The sequence below is a fragment of the Thermobia domestica genome, chromosome 10 (assembly GCF_964235325.1).
Source record: "Thermobia domestica chromosome 10, izTheDome1.hap1.1, whole genome shotgun sequence".
NCBI lineage: Eukaryota > Metazoa > Arthropoda > Insecta > Zygentoma > Lepismatidae > Thermobia > Thermobia domestica.
The window spans coordinates 98198412-98220586 of NC_137463.1; the positions used below are offsets into that span (position 1 = coordinate 98198412).

General features: G+C 33.5%; 1 protein-coding gene across 2 annotated transcripts in view; it reads left to right on the forward strand.

Moving 5' to 3' along the window:
* Positions 1–21946, forward strand: part of LOC145662597 (5'-3' exonuclease PLD3-like) — a 283939-nt gene extending 261993 nt beyond the window's left edge. For both annotated transcript variants that reach the window (XM_081728311.1, XM_081728312.1), the window contains exons 8-11: positions 1210–1349; positions 6868–7033; positions 11308–11410; positions 20329–21946. In XM_081728311.1, the coding sequence (XP_081584437.1) occupies positions 1210–1349; positions 6868–7033; positions 11308–11410; positions 20329–20516 (597 nt within the window). In that variant the 3' untranslated portion in view covers positions 20517–21946. The remainder of the gene's footprint in view (positions 1–1209; positions 1350–6867; positions 7034–11307; positions 11411–20328) is intronic.
* Positions 21947–22175: the final 229 nt, after the last annotated feature.

Consider the following 22175-nt stretch of genomic DNA (forward strand, 5'->3'; position numbering starts at 1 on the left):
TAGTGATGTAATCCGTTTCGCTATTTGTGATACAACACATTTGAAACATCTGAAGTCTGATCAGTTTCTATCCGACCGATTTTCAAAGTGTCTTTACCTTACGAAATCATTCCACCACCACTGTTTGTATTCTATCGGAGCACAGGCATAGAAATACTTCGCATATCTCCTTGTAAAATGATCTTTAGGTATGATTAGGCACCATTCATATAAATCTGCACATGGTCCTTGTTGGCTCTTTTCAAACGAGGGATGTCTTTTCGATAGATTGGATCCATAATGAACTCTTGGAAGTAGATAGCATTTACTTTCACATTTTTGTTCACCTTACGTACCTCCAAATTCCCGTCGTAACCATATTTGGCGACAATAGTGATTTCTTACGGGAAACTTCATCGATACCGGCGGCACCTGCAAGCTGAAACACCACGCTGATAACCACGCCGGTTTCATGATTCTGATATAACTACAAGGTAACAGCAGCATTGCCAAATCGATCGGGTATTAATAGATAAACTGTCTTTATACTGGACATAAATTTAAGTTCTATAGTCTTGTTAATTCATCTCAATATTATTTTCTTCTAATCTAGCTTCTTGATGTATTAAGTCGGAGTGCTTTTATTGGAGAAATACTGACAAGTGCAAGTGAATATCTGTGTAATAAAATTATTATTACTCAATTTCTTGTACATTTGTCTAATTCTCAATGTCTTGTTTTACATTAGTCATTAATTTCTTGTTTATATGTTCCTGTCAATTTCCTTTGGCATAAAAGACAAAAAGTCATCGTATTCCTCGTCTGCTGGCCTAGTGTGTTCGCTCAGCTGTGTTCGGGCTAAAACGTGCCTTTGGGCATAACATTTAGACAGAATCTCGCTTCACTCCTCACGGAAACTCGGAAGTACAGTAGTATAATAATAGGGAATTATCAGGTTAAAGTATTTTCAAAACATTTTGAAATTTTAGATGGCGTATTAGCGTAGTGTTAAATATTCTCGACTAGACGAATAATGTTCCTACAAGTAAAATAGCAATCTTCTTATTGTAGAAAACTACTCAGATCTGCATAACAAAACCAAAAAGTGTACATACTGTTAACAGTTATATGCTGTTGACCTGATTGTACCGTAGCTTATTCATTTCTGTAATGCAATATGAAGTTAATGTTTCTGTGTTAAGTAATTTGATACTTTGTATTTCTCCACAGAGCTCTCCACCTATGTTCTGTCCGACAAACCGTACTCAAGACCTACATGCAATATTAGACGTGATATCACGCGCAGAAGAATATATTCACATTTCTGTAATGGATTATGTTCCACTTATGTTGTATACGCATAAGAAAATGTAAGTAAAGTTATTACAGGGTGTTTTGTCACGTATCGGATCATTATCAATTGTCATTGCCATTATCATCATCATTATTGCATATAATTTCAGATCATCATCATTGTAATATTTACTGACAATTGTTTAACAATATTACTTGTTAAAAATTTCAGTTAGTTTCGAATGGATATTTCTCCTGTATACCGATTGTATCAAAAGTGCTGTACGATAGGGCAAATCTGTTAAGGAAAACTACGGAAAAATGAAAATAAAGAAAAATTGTTTGATGTAGGGGGTTTTAAATGTAGAATGGTGGAATTTTTCCAATCGCACCAGCCATTTGGGGTCCATGCTGGGTAGGCGCCCAATGTTAAATGAAAAGTAACGTTTCTATTTCAGCAGGCTGTTCGAACGAAACGTAAGGGTACGGAAAAATGACATAATGAACGTGCATATTGTTATGTGAGGGAACCGAGAATACCTGAAATCCGTTTCTCAACAATGTTGTATTGTTAGTATGGTGAGGGCCCAAGCGGACATCTACTGAACTGACAACGTAGCGTTTCCATTTAACATAGGGCACTTTACCAATGTGGAGCCCAAACGGATAGCGTGATTGGATATATACCATCATTTTAAATTAAAAAAGCACCTGTTTCGAATAACTTCTCTCTCTTTTCTCTTCTTTCTTTCTTTCTTTCTTTTTTTTTCGTATTTTCACACAACGAAGTTGGCCTATAGCCTCGGACTTTTGAGACACCCGGTATATTTTTAAGAAAGTTGTGTCTAATAAGCTAGCTGATTACGAAAGGTATTTTATTTTAAATAAAGCACTCATCTCTTTAGCCCCTTCAATATTTATTTTTTTAAATATATATATTTCGAGGAACTGTGGCTTCCTTTATTAATCAAATGTCGAAAACTGGAAGTAGGTATCAATGAATTCACATTACACTACAAAACGTGTCCTCATGTAACGAAAAGTTCTGGATTTAATAATAGTTATCAAGGATAATTAGTTTATATGAATTTCGGTGAATATAGAAATACTCTAAATAATTTGTAGTGTTTTATATTCAATTTTTGTATTAATATATACTTTTATGAGTTTTTAAGAATCAATCCCATGTTCAAGTATTCTTTCCAAGAATAAGTTCTACCAGTTTGTTGTGAACTAGTTTAAGTTCAGAACTTGTTTAATGGTGGTATCTAAATTGAACCTACCTCAGTTATCAATATTTAATCGATGAAGGGAGCCGCTGTTTCCCGAAATATACCAAGAAGTAAATTGAGAGCGCTGTAGAAGTGAGTATTTTATTTATTTACTGAAAGATGTTCTAGACGTACTTCGTCTTATATACTTTATTTTATTTATGCAATGATTCTGTATAACCATAAAGAGGAATTAAATGTCGGTCTTCCATTCATGAACCCAAAATGACGACGGCCATAAGTTTGCGTCTTTTTTTTTTGCTTTAGAGCCTCATCTGCCAAAACAGCTCGTAGATTAATGTATTTACTGTTATGAGATACCTCATTTTCTGCATTCATTTTTAAGGGGGGAAAAAGTAGTTTTACTGCATATTAAAATATATATAAGAAAATAATGTAGAGTTAACAATGTTTAACTAAATGTAGAATCGCACGCGCGTCTGGGAATGACTATAGTACATATCCGCCCACATACGAACCTGAAACGCCAAATTGAGTGATTGTGTCCAAACTGCATTTCTGAATCTCTGAATTGTACGCAGCTGGAGTGCTGTTGCAGATTGCAAGGAAGACATCAAACAGCACATAATCCTAACAAATTGTTTGAATTGAAAATAACCCAAAATTCTGCATTGGCGGTAAGACACCTCATTTCTGGGACTTATTTTCAGAGGAGAAAAGTGCACTTATACGTTGGCAGGTATGGTATAGTACATGTTTTTAAGTGTGTATTATTAGCTAACAAAAACAAAGATGACAATATAGACAAGAAATAGGATCTAACGAATATGTGTTTATTTACTATTTATTTATTTATCGTAGAAAGTAAATATATGTTAATCTATTTGTTACCAGTAATTTGAATATCTATAATGTGTAAAATCCTTCGTTAGAATACATGTGTGTTTATGCTTCAGATTTTATTTAGCATTAATGTTTAATCTTCTAGCTCACAATACGTTCTCGATATATTATCAAAACAGCTCAGATTTCATGACATTTTATCACTTGAAAGTGGTACTTAGAATTCTAAAGAAATATTTCTAACATAATAATAATAATAATTATTATTATGAAGAAATACCATAATAATAATAATAATATCATTATTATTATTTATAATAATATTATTATTATAAATAATAATAATAATAATAAATATTCGAGATATCGATAAAGCTATATTTGAGCTAAGTGTCTGTATATCTGTCTGTTTTCAGTTTGAAACCATTAATAATGTTTTTACCATTTTATTTTCACCTTATAAGATGATGTGTGTGTAGATTTATGAAATATAATGTGACGTATTTTTACTGAATTGACGTGTTACAAGCTACATGACGTCTGTAATATTAACCTTGAAACTACATACAACCTGAAGACAAACCGCATGTATGTTCAAAACATTGTTGTTTCTTACAGAAATTTACGACATGTGTCTAATAGTTTGTAAAATCTGGAAAAGTCAGGAAATTTGTAAATTTCTGAAAAAATCTGAGGATTTTCTATATTTTATGAAAATTTTAATGTTAGGTTAAACTTACGATTACAAAATATTGAACATTTAGTGTTTCGCTAGAAGGAAACCAGGTTTCGGAGCGGTCCTTTTTCCTTTCGTTTCAGTCTCCTTTCGCTAAAGATTTTTGCGTAAGTCTCCATTTTCAGTATAAGTTTACAAATCGTTTTTGTTAAGAGTTTTTAAGGGGTTAGTCTGTAATGTTAAGCAGGCAGTTATCTTGAAATATGAAAATTTTGAGAGAAAACATATGAAGAAACATTTATTATTATTATTATTATTATTATTATTATTATTATTATTATTATTATTATTATTATTATTATTATTATTATTATTATTATTATTATTATGTTTTGTGTATTATTCAGGTGTTCATTCTTTGGAAAGAAATTTGCATCTTTTACTCATTTACACGTAAACAAGTGAGTTTCTTCTCACAGTTACGGTACTATTATGGTTCGCAACTACTATAGACTTCCAAACTACGCGAACATAATGTTGAAACAGATAAGTTCCGGCTGCAATATGAAAACAGTGTGAGATGAAACTTGCCAAGTAGTAAATTTCTACCATTCCTGATCTTAGTCCAGATATACAGGACTAGATTGAATCTTTTCATAAGACGCTGAATCGATCTCGGGGATCCACTTTTCGATATCTGTTCATGTGGCGTACAACGTTGATACCGGAAACGTTTGATTTCTACCACTGCCGGTCTGAATAGAGGGTTAGTGGAGAAGATGGAACTTATCTTTTTGAACGCAGAATCAATTGCAGAAAACTGCTTCTCGATATCTCCTGCCAGTTTTGCTCTATATAAATCAATATCGAAACCAGACGTACTAGTAAATTTCAACGTCTTCTGGTTTTGGTAAAGCGTTACGTTTTTGTTCTGTTGCGATCAACTTGGAAAGCGGAAATGGTTGCTTTCTACCACTCTCACTTTAAATACAGGGTTAAAGAAGAAGATGAAACCTATTCTTGAGACGTTGAATTGATTGCAAAAACACACTTCTCGATATTTTATCGTTTAAGTTGTATTACAGTCAAAGTTGAAACCGGAAACTTGATGTCTACCTCTTTAAGTTTAAATAGAGGTCAACAGAGGGGATGGAAGCTGTTCTTGGGATGCTGAAGCGATTGCAGGAAATTACTTACCCATATTTCTTACATTTTTTTCCCTATTAAATCAATATTGAAACCTGAAGTACTAGTAAATTTATTCGGGGAGACCCAGGTTCGATTTCCGGCTGGATTCGGATTCATGTTCGGATTCCACGTTAAGCTGTAGGTCCACATCTCATATAGCTTTGCTGCTGAACGGGACGCTAAACTGAACTCAAACCAAAATCCTTTAGTCTAAAGGGCATCAGCATGGAATAAAACTAAAACTTTGATGTAATTTCATTTCAATAATAAAATAATGGTACAATTAGAAGAAGAAAAATATATAAGAAAGTAATAAGTAATTATGTGTTAATAAGCTCATCTTTTCACTTTATTTATAATATACTGTTTCGTAAATTAATAATGAGTTAATAAAATCACGTACTTCACCGTTTTAGTGTTTTATTTAATCGTCGATCATTTCGATGTCATGTTGACATCATCGAAAATTGCACCTGGAATTATTAATTGAATTGCTGACAACTTACATTTATAATCTTGTTTTTCTCTTGCAACAGGACTACTATTTTTTAGCACCCCACAAATATAAACACAGTGTTCAAACACTAGCAGAATAGACTAAAAGCAACTTAAATGAGTGTTAGAAATAGTAATGTGTACATTATAAACAACTACGTTATTTTCAAATATTACATCGCCATAAATAAGGCAGTTCTTTATAATGTACGCATTAGTGTTTTTTGCCTTTACTCTACGTTGCTAGTGTTTGAAGACTTCGTTATAGAATAGTATTCCAGTTGGGGGAGAAAGACAAGATCAAAATTGCAAGTTGTCAGTAACTAGCAATTGAAGGTGGACGTCTAGAAATGATGTCAGTATGACATCAAAATAATCGGCGATTAAATAAAACACTAATACCCTAAGGTACGTGATTTTATTAATTCATTAATAATTATGTGTTACCTTTTGTAACCAATTAAGTTGACCTGGCGACAGTAGCACTTAAGTTACTTCGACACTTTCGCTTGCATAAAATGTAAGGGTTTGAATACTTCCTTAATTGTACAAAGCATTGGCACACATGAAAGGTTTACTACAGTATGAAATTAGACTGAAATTGGACGCGGTATGAGTATTTTTTTTTTTTTTTTTTTTTTTTTATGTATTGAGTGTGTTGTATATCCTTAGTATTATTGAATATATCATGTTATGTTGTTATTTGTATCTTGTATCTTATTTGTATCTTTGTTTTATTTTTTCCTTTTCTTTTCTTTATAATGATGATACGGGTTAGGTGGCAGACCAGCCTGCGGCTGAATCTCGCCCGCTGAAATAGAGAGAAATTAAATTCAATTCAATAATTTTTATTTATTTATGTATTTATTTATTTATTTATAGTGAGTTTTTCTTATGTAAAACCCTTTTCTTCATGTTCCCATTCTCTCTGTGTGCTTTGTCGAGGACTTTGCCACACAAGTCTGAAATACAAGCACACTGCAGACGCTGTAGTAGATACATCTCGTAATATTTATAATTATGGTTGACTTTCACGTTCTCTTATGTTATTAAATATGAAATCAGTTACAGATCATGTCTCTTCTTTCTTGTGCTGCCATTTAACGATATTGAGTGTTTACTACTGTGCAAGTGTTGTATGTATTGATTTATTTTTTGCAGATTGTGGCCTGATATTGACGACGCTTTGAGAAATGCATCGATAGTGCATGGTGTTAAAATACGATTACTAATAAGTTGGTGGAACCATTCCAAACCGGAGGCACCATACTTCTTGAAGTCTCTTGAGGATATTTCCAATAAGTACCTCGGAACATCTATTGAAGTAGTAAGTATTGGGAAAGAATTTTAAGAGTTATTTTCTCTACTTAACCTTCAGGAGTTCAAGTAACTAGTGATCTTTTGAAATTCAAGTACATGTAAATCTCGTATATACCTTGGTTTAATTGCAACATTGTTTACGTTTTCCTTTCAGAGTCTATATTGTTTGTGGGGCCGCGGTGGCTCAGTGGTAGAGCGTTCACCTCTGGTGCATGGGGTCCCGAGTTCAAACCCTGCTGGACTTGTGGTGGACTTTGTGGTGGACAAATACCATGTGCGTGGGTTTTCTCGCGGTTCTCCCGTTTCCTCCCACTTTCTTCGTTCTACCATTTCATTCATTTCTCATAATCACCGTCTCCTTTAGCCTAACCGGCATACCCGTGGGACGTATAACTCACAGATTTCATTTCATTTCATTTCTATACTGTTTGTTGCACTTACTAGTAAATATATCCCTCCTATTGGTTTTATGATTTAAGTTGGAAAAACGTATTTGTGTCCATACGAGGTGGAATGGAGTTGAGATGGCGTCTTCCGTCATTGTTAGAAAAAAAGATCCATACTTTAAACAAGTTTACTTCCTGAATGTTAGCTGCAAGGTTTTCAGAGGGAACACATTGTTTCTTTCAATGTGGTATGCCTATTAAATTTCAGAACCATCCCTGCTTTTACGGGAGGCAGAAGGGAAATGGGTCAGAAAGGGGGGAAATAGAAAATTTCAATTATTAAAAAAAAAAAAAAAAGTTTTCAATTTCCGACGTCCCTATTCCCTTGGCTACGCTTGCTTCAGTAGACATAGATCATAACTTCTTTAAATACTGGACTGCTAATAGTTAAAGCTGAAAGTTTTTCCACCTCCTGATTTGTTCTAAATATTTGACCCGAACAATCGGTATTTAGTGCCATATTTGGATAGCTCCGATCATTTGTAGTAGTACAAATACAGTACAAAGAACTTTTCCAGTGTGTTCTGTTGTCTATCAGAAGTTCTTTCGAATTTTTCTAATATTGTATTCAGGTTCATACATCATGGAAAACTATTCTTTTTCGAAGTGCGTGCAGTGTCATGGAGTTTCTTCTATTTTCGTGTCTTTCATGGAATTTTTCAGACTAATCCAGATTTTTCAAAATGCATTCTTTCTATAAGCACGAAATAGTTAGTTATTTCTTTCAAATGTAGTAGAAGTTCCTTGCTTTTGATTGTCTAGTACCACTCAACCTATAACATAATGGTCAGTATAACGAGTATGATTTTCTATATTCATGCTACTTGTTATATCATATTGGTCACGCTTTTGTATCGTGGGTCGCTCTAAAAATGTTACGCATCACTCTTTTTTTCTTCTACTCTTAACAGATAAGCTTTTCCTAAAAAAAACAGTAAGGTAGACAAGGTGGTACTATTTTACGTGCCTGTCTCTATATACAAATAAAGTAGTAGTTTTATTCAAAATAAATACAAAAACTATTGAACGGAACTGGAATTGGGAATTCTTATAATAATAATAATAATAATAATAATAATAATAATAATAATAATAATAATAATAAATAAAATCTACTGAAGATCACTGAAATGTTCTCAATAATCGTAAGTATGAAATCTTTAATAGAGAAATGCAAAACAATGCAAGTTAATCAAGGGAAGCAAATAACCAAACAAAGTAACCACAGAAGAGACAATAGAAACCGTGAAGCCGAAAGTAATATACAAGTATTTAGGTTATATACAAGTATTCTCTACAAAGATAGAGAAAGAAATAATATAAAATTACCAACAGAGATTGAAAGGGAGATGCAAAACAAACCTCAGCAGTAAGAACTTAAGTAAAGCTATTACAACATTTGCAGTACTGGTTCCAATATACTCGTTTAGAGTAATAAAATGGACTAGCAGATCCATTTCGAGAGCGAACTAACAGATCTTGTAAGGAAAACCAGAACAATATTTATAGAAAACAGAAAACTATGCTCACAGACTGCTAAAGAAAGAGTGTCGTTACCAAGAAACGAAGGAGAGGGAAGACTAATTAACATTCGAAATCTACATTACAGACAAATTCAAATATTAAAAACTTATTTCTATGAAAAACAAGGAAATTTAGAACTACACAGGGCAATAGTAGCAGCGAACCACAAATATGCACGACTTCACCTAAATCAGGAAATCGAAAGTAATACCAACATTGCAAAGAGAACATAAGGAAGCAATGGAGAGGAGAACCACTACATGGACGATTTCCGGAACAAGTCAAACAGGAATATATAAATTGAGATACGACATTTCAGTTGGTGGAAATAGGAGACTTATACCCAAACACAAAAGGCTTGATGCATCGAATACAAGACTAATAAATAAATACAAAAGGCTATTAAAAAAAAAAAAAAAAAAAAAAAAAAAACTAAAGAACATCGTAATACAAGATAGCAAATATAGATGATGTCAAATACATCAAGAACCAATACAACATATCACCAGTAGATGCACAGACTAAATACAAGGAAAGACACGACAAAATGCCAGAAATCATGCGTCAAGAAATAGCAATGAAATCAGAAGAAGTACTGTGTTACAAATACTAACCGGAAATGTACTAGAAACATACAAACAAATACAAAGTTCACTGGGACAGAACAATACTAACCGATAAAGAAGCACATTATAACAGACGGGACATCACAGTAATAAGCAAAGATAAAGGAGAGATACATCAAATAGACATCACGATACTAAATACAAGAAACCCGTAGAAATGACATAGAGAATGAATAGAAAAATACAAATAGCTAGTCCAAAAGTGAAAAGAATAATGGAAGACCAAATATGTGAAGACAATACCAATAGTTATGTTGAGTACCAGAGTAATCCACAAGGCGTAGAAAAATGGACTTGAAACAATTAGAATTAAGGAAAAAGTGACAAAACAAATACGAAAGAGCATAATACTGGATACATGCTGACTTGTTAAAAAAAAAAAAAAACTTTATGGAAACTCCGGAATAAAAGGAGAAATAGAGAGAAAAAGTTATATACCTGGATGAAGCGTGTATTATTATATCGCCTGCTCAGATGAGCGGAGAAAATACATACTAATAATATACTACTTTCGAATGAAATTTGGGATTCCTAGTATTGTGTCCAATATTCATAATTGTATAAAAGCAAAGAATTTCTGGATATACATATTTTGTCTTATTAGTATTTCGAATGTTCGAACCGAATTCTATTTTATGACCAACAAATGTTTTATAGAAGTACTGTTTAAGTGCATTTTAAAACTCAGAGCACCGTTTGAATATAAAACCTATGAATCGTTTCGTTCTGTGTACAATATTACTTACATGATTACGAAATTTCAATTGTCTATCATATAAATATCTAAATTTTTAATTTGTTCTTTATTTATTGTCATTCTATTTACTTAATTTTTGCTAACGTATTGAGTTTTGGTCGTGAAAGACATACATTTTATTTTGTGATAGTTGACATCTAGTATGTAACAGATAATTATAATACTCCATATTTAATGTATTTTAAATAGCTTTACATTATGATAAATGATGATAAGTAAATAAATAATAAATAAACGAGAGATTTTCAGCTAAATGTTTGATCTGACAAGGATTTTAGATTTAGTCGTTCTTCCCATGTAAGGACTAAGTGGCAGAATCGTTAGAAATCATTCATATATACCACTTACTAATAATCTGTGCAACTATGTATGTAAATAGGTTTTGCTTGAAAGAATCGTCGTAAAACCCACCATTGAATTTTACCATATGTATATATAGGTCAATCAAAATGGTTATAATAGATCTTATTATCTCGCCATTTTCTTGGTTAGTTCAAATTTGTTAGAATGTACAGTATGTAGAGATGATATGTTTGTTGAAGGCAGTTGTATATGCTGAAACTGTAACACAGTTTAGTAATAAATATACGCTTTGGTAAGACTTCATTTCTGTTTAAGTAATTTAATTCATTATCTACTTAATGACGTGCACGTATTGCAATTTCGTGTTTAGTAGCTTTCTCAATTTATAGTGTGTTCGCCTCGGTTTGCCAAAATTATTTTTTCTAAACTTCCCCTCCCTCTTTCCAAATATTCCTAGTCTATGCTCATCCCTGCAATTAACGCAACCTTTCACTTCTGTACTGTGAAGCTGACCAAATTTTCTGCTATTATACATTTAATTTTTTCCTTTGCTTATTTACATAACGTGGTGTATTTGTAATATAAGATCTGTAATATTATTTATTTATTTATTTATTTATTTCAGAAATTATTCAAAGTTCCATTCACAGATCCTTCCCAAAAGAAAATACCATTCTCAAGAGTGAATCACAATAAGTACATGGTAACAGATAATGCAGCCTATATAGGTAAGTGAGAATAAAATAACAGTACTAAAATGCCAATGCAAACACTTCATATCTGTTATATTACTTTCCATCGGTCGAAAGGTACTAACGTTTTTGTAATCCAGTTTATGTGTATCTTGTCATAACTAGAGGTCTTACGGTCTGAGTTGAATCTTAGATTCCATGTCAGTCGAAGAAACAGAAAAAAGTTCTAGTGAATTGATGAATGGTTTGTTTGAACTCGTAGAATAATTTACCAAAAGTGTGCGGAAGAAAATGAAAATCATCAGGACTTCAGTACCAATTTGCCAAACTTTGTGAATATAGTAGTATTATGGTCTTAGTGCACAAAAGAAACGAGTAAATAATTATTTTTCTAGGAAAGTAAAGCCCAAGGAAGTTGCTCTTCACTTTTAATCAATTCCAACTCTTAGCAATAAAGATAATTCATAAGCTTCTAATGAAGTATTGCTATTTTTCATCAAAATTGGAAACTTGTTATGAAAGTTGTCCTTTAAAAAATCTTCAAGTTGAAAGTAAATTCACCCCCTTATTCGAATCAGGTTTCAGCTCCAAGCAGTAGGTCCAAGCATCAAAGAAAGTACATATCGTGCTTCGTGAGGGTCGGTAATTTTTAGGAAAGTTATCGTTAAACTATCTACCCCTAACTAAATAACTAACTTATTTACTTTTCTTCCATTCTTTCTTAACTTTCACTCATCAATTCATTCATTTAATTGATCAATTAATTTGTGGTATATATACAGGAACGTACGCAGAGGTGGGTCCTGGAGATCCAGACCTCCAACCCCGAAATCCCGACTTTTCTGTAACTTTTGTTTAACTTTAGGGGTAATTTTACAAATTTTAATATAACTTATTCTCATATTGAATTTGGACCCCTTGGACCACTCCCGAAATAAATTCCTACGTACGTGCCTATATATATTCTTATTAATCCTAACCTATTTCAATTGAAACAATAAGACAATAAGGTTAATTATTAAGTTGCAAAGAAATTCTGAAGAAGCAGTAAATTTTACGAAATTTACCGTGGAACATATTTTTAAGGTTGAAGTGGATATTATAAATTTACCGCATTATTTATTACCTGTTTCAACTCTAAGAAATAGGATAGAAATGATTGGAAATTATAAAAAGGAATATATATCGTATTTGATCAAATGTTAATAATATTTACGAAAGTTACCTGGGAATTTGTTTTGTTGTCACATTTTGTGTGGTTATAGGTCCAAACTTTAAAGTTCAGATTGAATTCACCTTCCTTTACCTTTACTCCTGTCATGTTCTTCAGCCCCAAGCAACAGACCTCTGTAGAAAGAAAGCACACGAAGTTCCATTAAAACCAGATTAATTTAATGGATGTTATTATGGAAAAAGTAATCATCACACACACACACACACACAAATGAATATTGCATCGAATTGTAAAAGCTAGGACACTTGTTCCAATAATGAACGCTCAAGTGAAAGGTGCTTAGTAATAACTCTATAAGCAATAGAAACAGTATAGTGAGAGGCAAAAGTAATTTTACAATTGAATAGGGTGAGAATATTCCAAACACAGACGAAGACACAAAACGCAAAACCAAAGAAACACACTGAACTTGATTCTCAGAATTTGTCTTTTTTGTGTCGTAAGTGGACTGCCGTTACGGTGTGTAAGTTTGGAAGGTTTTCCTGCAATTCTCTTTTCTGCATTTTCAAATTTCTGGTAATTCTTTACGATCCAAAGAATCACTAGATAGAATGAGAGTTTCTGTCTAGTTTCTTTCCTCGTCTGCCAGACATTCGGAATCACCACCTGTAAAATAATAAAGGAGAACGTCTCAGTCTGTATGTAATGCTGATTTCTAATAGTTATTGGTTGCTGCTCAGTTATGTTCACTACCAGCCTGGCTCTTTTTGAAAATGGATAGTGATAATGCTGAATATGAACGTGCTGTTGTATTATTTAGACAAGGGCCGTATTAAATTTAAATAATGTTGTTGTTATTTACATAAAATTCACAAGTATTTATTCTATGTCAAACATATAGTTTTGTAACTAAGTAACATGAACATATTTTATAAAGTACAGACAGCTGTTATAGTATACATTTACGGGGTGTCTATCGGTCACGAAAATCATGAGAAAGTCACGAAATCAGGAAATGGTCTTAAAAGTCAAGAAAAAGTCACGAAATTTAGCTTTTGAGTCACGATTCTTTTTTATCTGTACAAATATAAGTATAGACTGAAAAATTTAGTTCTATAGAATGTCAAAATTCACAATCAATAATGTCTTTGGTCGGCATTAGACGCTACCAAATCGTAAGCAAAGCACTCTTCTATCGCATACATGAAAATTCGGCCCAATTCGCAACCAAATTCGCTCTTGAGAATGTTACTAAATTTTATAGTTTGGGAAAGAAAAGGTCATGAAAAAGTCACGAAATTTCATTTTGGAGTTTTAGTAGACACCCTGATTTAGAATAGTGCAATATTTAACAAGCTTTGCTGCCAACCCACAAGAAGCATAGTACCATTAACAGGCCATAACCATATTTAAATTTGAGCATTAATATTTCATAACCGCAAGTTAGTAAGCAGACTAATACAAAGAAAAGTATACTGTATGTAAACAATCGGAACTTTTTATTTAAGCACGATTTTAACTACTGCTGCCCAAATCGATTTTTTAGGAAAGTGAAAATCGATTTTTTGGAAAACTGAAAATCGGTTTTTGAAAAAGTTGAAACTTGATTTTAGGTTTTCGGTTTTCAAAACCAAAATTTGGTTTCCTTTTCAAATCGATTTCCGACTTTTAAAACCAAAATTCGGTTACGGTGTTTAAAGTCGAATTTTAAAACTGATTGTTCGGTTTTCAGCTTTCAAAAGCGATTTTCAGTTTCAGTTTTCAAATTCGATTTGTGTTTTTCACTGTGAAAACGTTATTTTAAGGTGAATGTAAACGAAAACAATGAAACGAAAGAGGATTTATTTATTTATTTATTTATTTATTTATTTATTTATTTATTTATTTAACACAGCAGGCTCTAGGCCCAATTACAGTATTGTTCCTTAAAAATATATTTACCCTTATATATATATTAACAAGGTTATACATTTATATATTTTCTTTATCACATATTTTTAAGGCTATTGTTGTATACTGTCTCCGACATTCCAAAAACATCTATAACATATATTCTTTCAATTGCATTGTAGGAAGCACTCATCCTCTATATAGGAGACTTAGCGAGGATATTTGTTCTTGTTTTTTTGCAGTAAAATGTACTGCTATTTCCTACGCGGGTTTTTCCTGATGTGACATGCTATTGAATCTTCGAAGTAAGATTCGGACAGTCAATTTTACCATGTAATGATTTGTGTTTAAAAAAATCGTATGTTCTGCCCGTTGTTACAACGTGTTTATATTGAAGTTTTGTACTATTTCTGAATACGACTCGTATTTTGGATACATTCCAGTTTTTCTATAAGCAAGTAATCCCAAGAATTTTGATTATATTCTTTCAATCATATCTATGTGTTTTAGTGTTTTTGGCGACCAAGACAGAGTCGCATATTCTAATTGCAATCTCACAAAACAGAAGTAGAGTTTCATTAACGTAGCATCGTTTTAAAACTCCTTACCTATTCTCATAACAAAGCCAAGATTTCTGTATGAATTATTAACAATTGTTTCAATATGATAAGTAAAACTTAATTTAGGGTCAAATAGTACTCTTAGATCTTTAAGTAAAGTAGGTGTCTCTAAAATAGTTCCTTTAATAGAATAATCATATGTAATGGTGTTTTCTTTGCGGGTAAAGGAAAGAGTTTTGCATTTATTTACGTTCAACTTAAACTTATTGTCACACTAGTTCTTAATATTACATAAGTCTATTTGCAATTTTGCAGTCTTCAAGCGAATTAATTTTGGAGAATACTTTAAGGTCGTCAGCGAATAGAAGAGTGTTAGAATAATGAATATAAAACAGTAGGTGATTTATCACCAATGTCCGGATTTGTATGTAATTACATATATTTTCCTTCATATGTAAGTTGGTCAAATCCTTAAATGTTTGTGATTCACACCTGTAGGGTGCTTCAACTCAAGTTTTATATTACATATTTTTACATATTTTGACCAATATTACATATTTCTATGGTTTCAACATTTTTTTTTTTTTTTTACATAAAACTTAAAATTTTGCGTTTACTGAACTTTTAATTTAAAATTTTAAAAAATAAACTCTCCAATTGTGCAAGACTTGCATCTAGATTCAATTTTGTCATGTCTATCTTTTCGTATCTTTCCCGAAAGAGAACTATCTCTCTCATTTTTTATTTGTCAAACCATGTTTCGCAGAATTTTCGCCGATAACAAAAGAAATACAAGAAGAAACAAGTAAAAATCCTCCCTCCGGGGTACACTAGCAGCGCCCTTTATTCTCAACTCTGGAAGGAGACAGATCACGTGCCTGACAAGCGACTGGCCAGGAAATCCCTAAAATGAAGTCTATTTGATTGTTATCGGAAGTCGGACGGGAAAAAAGATGAAAGCAAATCCCGCAATTCAAGTTAAAACTGTATGCTATGTGCTTCCAGGAATTTACTGCAAGAGTTCGTTCCAAGAAGCTGGCGACAGTGGCAATATCATAGCAGGTAACCTAAGCTTTCAAAGAACTTCGCTTGATCAACTGAATGACAGGAGGACAGTACTCTAGTATTCAGTGGCGAAGCGTACTATGAGGCTCTGAGGCCGGGCCTACCCTGTTTTCTACCGTATATTTTCTTTATCTTTGATTTCTTATAAAATAAAGTCATTACTTCAATATTTATTTTTCTCGGTAAAAAATTAGTAAGTTGGAAACACTTGGAGGCCCTTTCGTCTGAGCCTTACCAGCTCGCTAGACAGGCTTACGGGCTATGCTGGTTAAGGAGCGAAGCTTTAATTGCTGGGAATTGCACGGATTATTAGGAAGGTGCGAAGACTCGCCCCTTGGAGTTTAGTTTTAGTGTTGACGGCATCTTTGAGTGCTAACACGTTATTAAATGATTTCTTTAACATAGCGTAAGAAGTTTGTGTGTAGAATTATGCATTTCTATTAATGATAACTTGTTTAATTTAGGTATGTACTCTCAGGAGTTATTCAGAGTAGCTGTTTTTTCACTACATAGGGCCTGGTCCATAATAGCTTGTAGAATATAAGTCTAATACATTAAAGATATGTATAAATTTACGAAACGCTACCATACAAGATAAAATAATAATATTTGTGTGTAATTTTAGATGAGTTTTCCATTTCATAGAATTAGTGGTGTATTTACGATTTTGTTTCCAGGGGCTTTGCTAAATTTATTACTGGAAAATTCTACGATATATATAAAACAATAATAAAACGTGATAAAATTTCGGTGAGTGCGTAAGCCATGAAGCCACCCCCTTATATATGCCACTGCATATAATACAGTATTAAATATCTTGTGTTGATTCAAATGAAGTTCCTTCTGAGCATTAACGTTTCTAGTGAAGTCACTATCAAGTGATACATTAATTAAATGCAATATTGAACTTACTTTAAAGTGGGAGGTCAAGTAACAAACGCTTATTTAAGAAATTTGACAGCTAACAGTAAGAATGTACTGTCTTTTCCTCTCCCTCCGTTCTCAAGTGCGCAGGACATTAAAACAGCAAGTGAGGAGGAAATTGCCCTCATATCCTCTGCAAATCCCAGACAGAAGAAAATATGAATTGCACTTCAAACTATTTGTGGTGGAGCTAAATGGGAATATTAGTTTATTGGGCCTACCCTATTTGTGGGATTACGCTTCGCCACTGCTAGTATTGCAGTTGCAAAACGCACGTGTTCTGCATTGACCGTCGAAGTTAGAAATGGCTCTGGTTGCCTCAACTTTATCCGTGAAATTGCAGTTGTGGGTAATTATCGATTATGCGTTTACTACGGACGGTAAAGTGGTGGTGTGCCAAGTGTGTGATGAAAAAAAAAAATGGATGTTCAATGAAATCTCAGTTAGAACATGTACGAAGTGCACTACATGCAAGAAATAAAAATTTGCAAACTGAAAAAAAAAAAAGTACTCTTGACACAAATGCATCAAGATACTTCAGTGAGTGAGTTTTTCTCTGGGCGTCGAATTCCTGACGAATCCACTGTTCGAAAGTGTTATCTCGAAGTTTGTTATAGGGAAGCTGTAGATACCATTAGGACAGAAATAGGTAGTTCATTTATTTGGATTTCTGTGGACGAAACAACAGACATTTTGGGACGTTATGTAGCAAATTTAATGATTGGAAAGTTAAGTGAAGATGCTCCATCTAAATCCCATCTTATTGCGAGTAAATTACTGGAACGCGCGAATCATTCCACGATTGCTAGCTTTGTAAACGATGGTCTACAAAGCGTTGTGATCGGGAGTTCAGGAAGAGAAAGTCCTTGTTCTCTATACAGATAGTGCAGCGTACATGTTAAAAGCGGCTAGAGCACTTAGTTTTTTACCCTCACTTAATTCATTTCACCCGTAAGGCCCATGCTTTTCAGCGTGTTGCTGAAGATGTGAGAGGCAACTTTTGCGAAGTGAATCAACTAGTTTCTTCCACGAAAATAATGTTTGTTAAGGCACCACAACGTGTTCAAGTTTACAGAGATCAACTGCCAGACGTGCCACTTCCTCCGAAGCCTGTGCTAACGCGATGGGGCACGGTTACAGATAGTACATTTCTACAATGAACATTTTCAAAAAAATAAGCTTGTTGTTCATTCAGTTCCATCGGAGTCTGCTATGTCAGTTGGCATTGCTCAGAAACTGTTTAATGACTGAAAAGTAGCGTGTGATATCGCATACATAGACAGCGGTTTTGATTGGCTACCTACAAGCATTAAAAAGCTAGAGACTGTTGGGCGTCCTCTTCCGGAATCCATGGAAAACATAGAGGATGCAAAGAGACTGCTGCAAGGTGTGTGTGGAGATGTAGGAGAAAAAGTTCAAAAGAAACTAAATGCAGTGCTGGAAAGAAACCCGGGCTACGACAGCCTATTGGCAATGTGTGAGATTCTCAGTGGTGAAACAAGAACCCCCACCCCCTGAATATATTTCCTCCAACTACATCCCCCTGTTGAAATACGCTCCTGTTACCTCATGTGATGTGGAAAGATCATTCTCTGCATACAATAATATTTTATCCGATCGCCGACAAAATTTTACGTGTGATCAATTAGAAATGTACCTTTAACCCATTGTGCAACAACACACAGTTAAACTGCAGGCACATCTTTTGTAAGTACTTTATTTCAAATTAAAAATGTTCATTAGTGAAATATTCTTCAATCTTAGTTGAGCTGGTATTGTTTAAAAGATATAGGACTGCTTTTCCCTGCATGAAATAAATATACATATAAAACAATACATTTCGTCTTAAGTTGCTTGTAGCATTTAAATTTGTATATTGCGTATAATTCATTTCAAGATTGGGCCGTGGTGACGGATGCGCATTTAGTGTAAAAGGTTCTAGATTTGAAACGAGACCACACCACACCACATGAGATTTCTGACGTACAAATGCCGTATGCATTGCTTTTCTCGGGGCTTTCCTGTTTCTCTCTAGCCGATTCACATAATCCTTCATTACGTCTGATTTTTATTATCCTGCAATCAGTCACGTCAGTGACGTATGGCTGTCTTAGCTGTTCAAGCATTGCAATTCATTGCGGGACTTGCACTGAGCAGGATAAAGTGTAGTAGATTTTCCTTTTTATTTTCATAATTCGTTTAAATATTGCATACTCATACGCGTGTTAATATTACATATTTCTTACATTTTAAAGCGATGTTTGTTACATATTTATGTACTGTACATATTTAGGGGGTTGATATTACATAAAAATCCGGACTCTATCTATCACTGATAGAAATAAGAGTGGACCAAGATTTGAACCTTGAGGGACTCCAGATAAGGCTGTTAATTTTTTTTAGATACATATCCTTTGTACATGACGGCCTGTTGACGATTTTGCAAATAGGATGCGAAAAAACGTTTTGCTTGCATAGAGAAATAAAAAGTCGTTAGTTTTGCAACAGTGCATCTTGGTCTACCAAATGAAAGGCTTTTGAAAAGTGAGTATAGATCACATCCACTTGACCTCCTTTATCCAATTCATTTGCAATAAAATCTGTAATAATGGCTAAATTAATGGATGTTGATACATTCTTTAAGAAGTCATGCTGGTATACTGACATGACGGATTTTACATGACACATTATCCTCTTGAATGTACAAAAACAAATTGTACACTCGCATATCTGAACGTGTTGAATTTGTGCTGCAAAGTAGACATACAGTGGTAATGTATTAAGCCACTTGCCAACAATGTTCTACAAAAAAGAATATCTCATTTTTACATTTGCCCGGAAAGACTGAGGCTCCCAGTCCGAATGAAAGTCTCGAGCATTGTTTGGGAAACCTTGTAGCGTGTAAGAGATCAATTCAATAAATAATAATTAGTTATGCTATAAATGGTTCCTGGAATCAAATAAGAAAGGAAAAGTTGCAAATACAGATCAGCTTTATGAACGCTGTCATTGTCAATATATCTTGTGTTAAGGAATTAAGACTACTTTAATATACTAGTTACACACCTATGTAGCCTAAAATAAGAATGACTTGTTTATACCCCATTTTTTTTTCTGATTATATTTCCATATTGTACTATGTTACCCAGTAAAAGTCTCTAGCGACTAATGTATACACGTTTTTTGCATTTTGTGACACACTGCTTTTTCTATATGCATGTATAGGTATAATATAAACAGATTTCACAAAATATTTACAATCTTGGCAATCTCTCGAAGGTCTTATTTATTTAAATCCGTTAATTTTCTTAAATTTACTGAGATATTTCTTCTATTTTCAGGTACTTCCAATTGGTCAGGAGACTATTTCACAAACACTGGAGGTGTTGGTTTTATAGTGCGGGATATTCTAAAAGGACGCTCCAAGAGTGACCATTCTGATTTAAGACTTCAATTGCAGCAAATATTTAATCGGGATTGGAACTCTGAATACGCTCATCCATTGGAATTAAATCCCACAATGCGGTAGCACAGTGGATTCTCTGTATATTTCAGTGGTGATATTACTCTGTTACAGCAAAAGCATGCCGTTATTGTTTACTGTAGCAGTCTATGGCATGAATACAAGAACCAATTTATATTTTATACAAGTTGTTTTTTTGAAAATAAACAGTTCTGTTTGTCTTTTTCGGACTTATACTGCTCTGAACTAGTTTGATAATCTGTGATTACAACTTTCTTTAATAATGACCATTAAGAACATATACATATATATCAGTGATCTAAAAGTACACCAATATTTTACGCACTATTGTTGTGTGATGTTAATCAATTTGACTATGCATTTAAATACTCTAAACTTCATACTTCAAGGCCTTGTGTATATATATATACATATACAAAATATGATACGAGGTTAATTACTATTAAGATTACTTGTCTGTATAGTTTGCCGTTTCTTAGTTTAGTGGCAGTAGTTGTGGTTTCCGGAAAACTTAAAAATATTGACACACATGATTTCAATGTTGTTTTGGATTATTGTTGTTTACATATTTTGACGAAATTGGCAAAAAAAGTTTGGCGCTGATGGATCATATGTTTGTTAGTTATGACTTTTGTCAGGTGCTTAGTATTCAAAACAAACACGTAAGTTCATTAACCAAAGTGATCTTTGTAACTACATTTCCTAAGTACAAAACTTCAATTTGTTTTTGTGAAACAGTATGTTAATGTTAAACATACTTGCATTGTTTCTACAGTGCTGGACATTTGACTTTAGTATTGTATAAAGACCAGAGATTTTCATTAGTTGTTGTTGAAGCCATGATTGATTCAAACAGTATTTTTCATATAGCAAATTGTGATTTTTTTAAAAATATTATGTGTAATGTGATTTTTTCCCCTAATATTTTAATATAAATATGCATGAGTTATTAATCGTAACCAGTGCTTGAGGTGGAAGACAAAGCGAAATTGGATAAGTTATTTGCAAAAGTCGTTATTGGATATGCTTGTCAAAGATTTTTTATTACTAAAATGCGTAGTCACAGTTCTTGGTTTCAATGGTTGCCGTTCCTTGAAATCGAGGGTGCTGCATCAATATTATAAACCTTATAACACTATCATAGAATTTCTTGAAATTATTATAAGAATGAGTTAAAAAAAGCTTTCTGATAAACAGGCATTTCCTATTAAATCGGCAAACATAGAGATAGGCGGCCCATGAATAGGTTAGTGTTTGAGGTGTCCATGCGAGTGCCAATGGCAATGCCTCTGATTTGAAAATAGTGATTATTTTTAAATGTGAAGATATTCGTGATTAGAACAATGAAGGATTAGCTCATTTGGATTAGGGATTGTGCGCTGGGCATTTTGTGGTTTCGAACTTGTGTTTAGGCATTCTTCAAGAAGAAAAATGAAATTAAATCTTTGTTTTATGCCCCACGGCTATGCCGGCCAGGCTAAAGGAGACGTTGATGATGAGATATGCATGAAGGTAGAATGAAAAAAGTGGGAGGAAACGGGAGAAGCCCGAGAAAACCCACGCACACGGTGTTTGTCCACCAGAAAACTCACTAGGCGCAAGCTGGGATCGAACCAAGAATCCCATGCATCAGAGGTGAACGCTGAACGCTCTACCACTGAGCCACCGCGACCCCCTTCTTCAAGAAGAGTTAGGCCATGGTAA